The 7,467-nt window shown below is 41.7% G+C and overlaps 1 protein-coding gene across 1 annotated transcript in view; it reads left to right on the top strand.

Annotated features, from left to right (window-relative positions):
- The window catches only part of LOC106091669 (uncharacterized protein DDB_G0271670), a 219,055-nt gene extending 212,030 nt beyond the window's left edge, over positions 1-7,025 (top strand). The window contains exon 5 of the mRNA XM_059370927.1: positions 5,938-7,025. Coding sequence (XP_059226910.1) covers positions 5,938-6,185 — 248 coding nt within the window. The 3' untranslated portion in view covers positions 6,186-7,025. The remainder of the gene's footprint in view (positions 1-5,937) is intronic.
- Positions 7,026-7,467: the final 442 nt, after the last annotated feature.

The following is a 7,467-nucleotide window of genomic DNA, read 5'->3' as shown; positions in this document are numbered from 1 at the left end:
GAACGGCATGTCCCAGTGCGACACCTCTTTGGAGAGAATTTTTTACATAGCATAGTACCTCACAAATGTTGCCAGCATTAGGAGGGGAAAAACACCACTGAAAAATGTTTTTTTCTGATGGTCCAGACCAGGATTCGAACCCGGGCGTTCAGCGTCATAGGCGGGCATGGTAACCTCTGCGCTACGGTGGCCTCCTCATACCATGATTTGCATTAAAAAAATTAAAATTTACTTTTTAATATCTGAACATTTCTCAATGTAACTCAGAATCCCTACCTTTCTACGCCACTGCATTGAAATGCTATGCCATTGCATATACGACATTGCTCCAATACAGTTCACTTCGGACCCGTTACTAAGGCTGCAATGACAATAGAAGACAATATGGGTAAAAAAAAATGCAAGCGAACATAAAAAAAATATTGAAAACCATGCAATAATACCCGGAAATATAATTTCATTTAGAAAACATAAACCACCCGCGGGAGCATGGTACTGTAGGAAGGGGGCACAGCATAGGACGGGGGAGGGTAGGATTTAAAATTAACACAGTGCCGCCATTCAATGTATGTCTCCAGTGAATGTTGGAACGTTGCATATGTCCAAAACGTTGCCATGAAAGTATTTTACCAAATGTTGTCACTTTTGCTTTTGCAACCAAGTAATGAATGGCATGAGTGAAGCCGAGAAACGAGAGCAATGCAATGAGAGCGACAACGTTGTTCACAACTAAGCAGACATGTTAACAACATTGGGGAATTGGTCATTGGTTACATAAATGGCTAAAAATAAATGTTAATCGAAAATTAAATTAAAACGTGCTTAGCAAAACTTTAACAAGGAATTCATAGGGAATGGAAATAATTTTGACCCAAATTTGGCGGTTTTTTTATACTAATTTCGTCATTCCGTTTGTAACAGCTCGAAATATGCATCTAAGACCCCATAAAGTATATATATTCTTAATCGTCGTGACATTTTAAGTCGAACTAGACATGTCTGGCCGTCCGTCCGTCTGTCCGTCCGTCCGTCCGTCCGTCTCTCCGTCTGTCCGTCCGTCTATCCGTCCGTCCATCCGTCCGTCCGTCCGTCCATCCATCCGTCCGTCCGTCCATCCATCCATCCGTCCGTCCGTCCGTCCATCCGTCCGTCCGTCCATCCGTCCGTCCGTCCGTCCATCCGTCCGTCCGTCCGTCCATCCGTCCGTCCATCCATCCGTCCGTCCATCCGTCCGTCCATCCGTCCGTCCGTCCATCCGTCCGTCCATTCGTCCGTCCATCCGTCCGTCCATCCGTCCGTCCATCCGTCCGTCCATCCGTCCGTCCATCCGTCCGTCCATCTGTCTGGTCATCCGTCCGTCCATCCGTCCGTCCATCCGTCCGTCCATCCGTCCGTCCGTCCGTCTATCTGTCTGATCATCCGTCCGTCCATCCGTCTGTCCATCCGTCCGTCCATCCGTCCGTCCATCCGTCCGTCCATCCATCCGTCCGTCCGTCCATCCGTCCGTCCATCCGTCCGTCCATCCGTCCGTCCATCCGTCCGTCCGTCCATCCGTCCGTCCGTCCGTCCATCCGTCCGTCCGTCCGTCCGTCCATCCGTCCATCCGTCCGTCCGTCCATCCGTCCGTCCATCCGTCCGTCCGTCCATCCGTCCGTCCATCCGTCCATCCGTCCGTCCATCTGTCTGGTCATCCGTCCGTCCATCCGTCCGTCCATCCGTCCGTCCATCCGTTCGTCCATCCGTCCGTCCATCCGTCCGTCCGTCCATCCGTCCGTCCATCCGTCCGTCCATCCGTCCGTCCATCCATCCGTCCGTCCATCCGTCCGTCCATCTGTCTGGTCATCCATACGTCCGTCGGTTTATCGAAAGCACACGAACTTTCGAAAGAGCCATAAGAATGGGCCATATTGGTCCATGTTTTGATATAGCTGCCATATAAACCGATCTCGGGTCTTGATTTCTTAAGCTTTTAGAGGGCGCAATTCTTATCCGATTGCAATGAAATTTTGCACGACGTGTTTTGCTAGGATATCCAACAACTATGCTAAGTATGGTTCAAATCGGTCATTAACCTGATATAGCTGTCATATAAACCGATCTGGGGTCTTGACTTCTTGAGCCTCTAGAAAGCGCAGTTCCTATGCGATTTGGCTCAAATTTTGCACGACGTGTTTCGTCACAACTTCCAACAATTGTGCCAATTATGGTTAAAATCTGTTCATAACCTGATATAGCTGCCATATAAACCGATCTTGGGTCTTGACTTCTTAAGCCTCTATAGCGCGCAATTCTCGTACGATTTGGCTGAAACTTTGCATGACGTGTTTCGTCACAACTTCCAACAATTGTGCCAATTATGGTTCAAATCGGCCCATGTTTTGATATAGCTGCCATATAAACCGATCTTGGGTCTTGACTTCTTGAGCCTCTAGAAGGCGCAGTTCCTATCCGATTTGGCTGAAATTTTGCATGACGTGTTTCGTCACAACTTCCAACAATTGTGACAATTATGGTTAAAATCGGTTCATAACCTGAGATAGCTGTCATATAAACCGATCTGGGGTCTTGACTTCTTGAGCCAATAGAGCGCGCAATTCTCGTCCGATTTGGTTGAAATTTTGCATGAGATGTTTTGTTATGACTTCCAACAACTGTGCCAAATATGATTTAAATTGGTTCATAGCCTGATATAGCTGCCATATAAACCGATCTTGCATTTTGACTTCTTGAGCCTCTAGAGGGCGCAATCCTCATCCGATTTGGCTGAAATTTTGTACAACAACTTCTCTCATGACCTTCAACGTACGTACCAATTATGGTCTGAATCGGTCTATAGCCCGATACAGCTCCCATACAAACCGATCTCCCTATTTTACTTCTTGAGCCTCTTAAGGGCGCAATTTTTATTCAATTTGGCTGAAATTTTACACAACGACTTCTTTTATGATCTCCAACATTAAGTTAAACAAGTAAAAAGGCGTTAAGTTCGGCCGGGCCAAACTTTGGATACCCACTACCTCGGGTATATATGTAACCCACCTTCCATCAAAATCCGGTGAAAATTGGATACCTTATGTCCCATAGCAGTTCTATCGAAATATGTTCCGATTTGAACCAAATACTAATCGGTACAAGTCATTGTTCAATTGTGTATAACAAAGTATTGGTCTTTTTAGAAGCTGTAACTAAAAATAAACCGATCTGAACCATATGCGACACGGATGTCGAAAAGCCTAACATAAGTCACTGTGACAAATTTCAGTAAAATCAGATTATAAATGCTTCTTTTTTGGGGCCAAGACTTTAAATCTAGATATCGGTCTATATGGCAGCTATATGAAAATCTTGATCGATTAAGACCAAATGGCAGAAATATGTGGAGGGGCTTAGCCTAGCGCTCTGTGCCATATTGCAGACGTATGTCAAGGGGCTTAACTTAACTCACTGTCCCAAATTTTGGCGACATCGGACAATAAATGCGCTTTTTATGGCCCCATAACCGAGAAATCGGTCTATATGGCAGCTATATCGAAATCTGTTCCGATCTGTGACAAATTAAAGAAAGATTTTGAAGGGCCGAACACAACTAATTGCCCCAATTTCAGCAAAATCGGATAATTAATACGGCTTTTATGGGCCTAAGACCCTAAATCGGAGGATCGGTCTATATGGCAGCTATATCCAAATCTGGACCGATCTGTGCCATATTGCAGAAGTATGTCAAGGGACTTAACTTAAATCAATGTCCCAAATTTCAGCGACATTGGACAATAAATGCGCCTTTTATGCGCCTAAGACCCTAAATCGGAGGATCGGTCTATATGGCAGCTATATCCAAATCTGGACCCATCTGAGCCAAATTGACGAAGGATGTCGAAGGGCCCAACGCAACTCACTGTCTCAAATTGCAACAAAATCGGATAATAAATGTGGCTTCTATGGACCTAAGACCCAAAATCGGCGGATCGGTCTATATGGCAGCTATATCCAAATCTGGGCCGATCTGAGCCAAATTGACGAAGGATGTCGAGGGGCCCAACGCAACGCACCGTCCCAAATTTCAGCAAAATCGGATAATAAATGTGGCTTTTATGGGCCTAAGACCCTAAATCGGAGGATCGGTCTATATGGCAGCTATATTCAAATCTGGACCGATCTGGGCCAAATTGACGAAGGATGTCGAAGTGCATAACACAACTCACTGTCCCAAATTTCAGCAAAGTCGGATAATAAATGTGGCTTTTATGGGCCTAAGACCCTAAATTGGCGGATCGGTCTATATGGGGGCTGTATCAAGATATAGTCCGATATAGTCCATCTTTGAACTTATCCAACCTATGGATAGGAAAAGAATTCGTGCAAAGTTTCAGCTCAATATCTGCATTTTTAAAGACTGTACACACGGTCTACATGGCAGCTATATCCAAATCTGGACCGATTTGGGCCAAGTTGTATAAACATGTCGAAAAGCCCAACACAAGGCACTGTCCCAAATTTCAGCAAAATCGATTAATAAATGTGGCTTTTATGGGCCTAAGACCCTAAATCGGCGGATCGGTCTATATGGGGGCTATATCAAGATATAGTCCGATATAGCCCATCTTCGAACTTAACCTGCTTATGGACAAGAAAAGAATCCGTGCAAAGTTTCAGCTCAATATCTGTACTTTTAAAGACTGTAGCGTGATTTCAACAGACAGACGGACAGACGGACGGACATGTCTAGATCGTCTTAGATTTTTACGCTTTATAGGGTCGGAAATGGATATTTCGATGTGTTGCCAACGGATTGAAAAAATTAATATACCCCCATCTTTCGGTTGTGGGTATAATTATGGCCCGAATCGGACGATAACTTGATATTACAGCTCCAATATCATAGCAATTCCTTCCTTTTATCATATTTTTGCCTAAAAAGAGATACCGGGAAAAGAACTCGAGAAATGCGATCCTTGGTGGTGGGTATATAAGATTTGGCCCGGCCGAAATTAGCACGCTTTTACTTGTTTTAATCAAAAATGTTGATCTATGAAGAGCAAAGAACGAAACTAGGTGGGTACGGACTGAAGAAAAGCATTATTAGTGTAGGTGATAGTATCGAACAGTTAGATGGACTTTATTTTTGATCACCATAGGGATCTTGAATGGTCCACTATGGATGGGTTGAAATATATTGGGTTGCCCAAAAAGTAATTGCGGATTTTTTAAAAGAAAGTAAATGCATTTTTAATAAAACTTAGAATGAACTTTAATCAAATATACTTTTTTACACAATTTTTTTCTAAAGCAAGCCAAAAGTAACAGCTGATAACTGACAGAAGAAAGAATGCAATTACAGAGTCACAAGCTGTGAAAAAATTTGTCAACGCCGACTATATGAAAAATCCGCAATTACTTTTTGGCCAACCCAATATTATGTTACAATATTTTGAAACAAACCACATTTCGGCTCTCTCAGTTCAGTGTTGAGGCCAGTGAAACACAGAAAGAAAATCTAAGCTGAAACTTAGCAATACGTTAATCACTCTTTTGGGAGGAGTTCCTTGACCCTAAATTTTTTGTAATTTATAAATGTTTTGTAGCTATTTAAAAAATTTGTAACTAACCCCAATTCTCAGTAAGTTTATAAACTTCATTTTTTTTCATTTTATTATTAAAATAATCTAAAGAAAATTTTATAACAAAAATCATTTTCAAAAAATTTTCCAAATTAAAAATTATATAAAAACAAAAATGTTTGTACTTACCCGTAGTATTTGCAGAATAATGGTGTATTGGGTGTGGTGAAGGGTGTAGTTGCCAAAACCCATAGAAATGTAGAAAATAATTCCCAAACCCCTTCGTTCCTTGCCTTCAAAATATCCTTACTTTTTCTCGTTTTCTCTTACTCTTGTCTTTTTCTCTTCTTCTTCTTCTTGTTCTTCAACTCTCCATTAGGTTTGGGCAACGAACACTTCTGGATATCTGGCACCGATTTAGCCGATGAGGGTAACTTCTTTTGGATGTCAACCGGTCGACCCATAACCTTTACCAATTGGAATGCGGGCGAGCCAAATAATTTCCGCTATGAAAATGGCGAGGAGGAGAATTGCATGGAGCTATGGAATCGTGATGGCAAAGGCTTGAAATGGAACGACTCACCCTGTAGTTTTGAGACATATTTTGTGTGTGAGGTACAGCCCTGAGTAATGCCCAAACGGAGGAAGATCAAACCCGCAGGACCAACAGCATTATCTAAAAGATAGAATAAACAATTTTTTAGTGATCGAACGACGTGTATGAAACGCAACGCAACGCAAGTGAATGCATTCATTTTAGAAAACCAACAAATTTTGTAAACCGAAACAATTTCTTACATACATATCATGCCCTCTACCACACACACACACACACACACACACTCTCTCTCCGCCTCTCCCCATATCAGCAACTCATATCAACTCACTGCGATTATTTGTCAATTAAGATAAGTTCACACATAGCTCTCTCTCTCTCTCTCTCTCACACACACACACACACTCTGTCATTCATTTAGTTAAGAAAATTATGCTTAAATGTTTAAGACTTTTGTTTCGATTATTCTTAAAGATTTTGTAGTTAGTTAAGTGGTATGAAATTGCATAGAGAAAACGAGAATTGAATTCATTCATACATCACCCACACCAACACCCACACCCACACGACCCTGCACCACCCGCAACCAAGCAACCCAACACAACCGACATTCTGTTAATCGTAACTCTTAACAAACAAGTATAGTTAGTCCATCCCCCCTTGGGAGGGGATGGCATATAAAAGCAAAGTATCTTTACAATTTATCATTATTCTCTCTATTCTTAGCCCTAAGTAAGTTGTGTGTGTTTTCATGTACTCGTATGAGAACAAAGTTACAAATGTATGTCTTTAGTCTGTATTTTATTTAGTTGTAATTATTTATCTATATACACAATACGAAAAAAATGTTCAAAAATTGATATTGTTTAAAATTTGAGAAATAAAATATATTTAAGCTATGTAAAACACAATACTATGATGAGAAAGCGAAAGTATTACTGAAATAGTTATGGGGTGGGAGGAAAATTCCTGAAGCAAGTTTTGGAAAAAACTAGCAAAAAAAGTGGGCAAATTTTAGCAGATCCTAAACTTGGGTATTTTTATACCCACCCACCATAGGGTAGGGGGTATATTCATTTTGTCATTCCGTTTGCAACACATCGAACTATCAATTTCCGACCCTTCAAAGTATATATATTTCAGATCGTCGTAAAATTCTAAGAAGATTTAACGATGTGCGTGTGTCTGTCCGTCTATCCGTCTGTCCGTCCATCTACTGTAATCACTCTACAGCCATAAAAAATGAAGACATTGAGCTGATATTTGGCACAGATACGTCTTTTTGATGCATGCTGGTTAAGTTTTTGAATGGGCCAAATCGAACCATATTTGGATAAAGCTGATATCAGGGAC

The sequence above is a fragment of the Stomoxys calcitrans genome, chromosome 1 (assembly GCF_963082655.1).
Source record: "Stomoxys calcitrans chromosome 1, idStoCalc2.1, whole genome shotgun sequence".
Taxonomy (NCBI): Eukaryota; Metazoa; Arthropoda; class Insecta; order Diptera; family Muscidae; genus Stomoxys; species Stomoxys calcitrans.
This window is presented reverse-complemented; position numbering and strand designations above follow the sequence as displayed.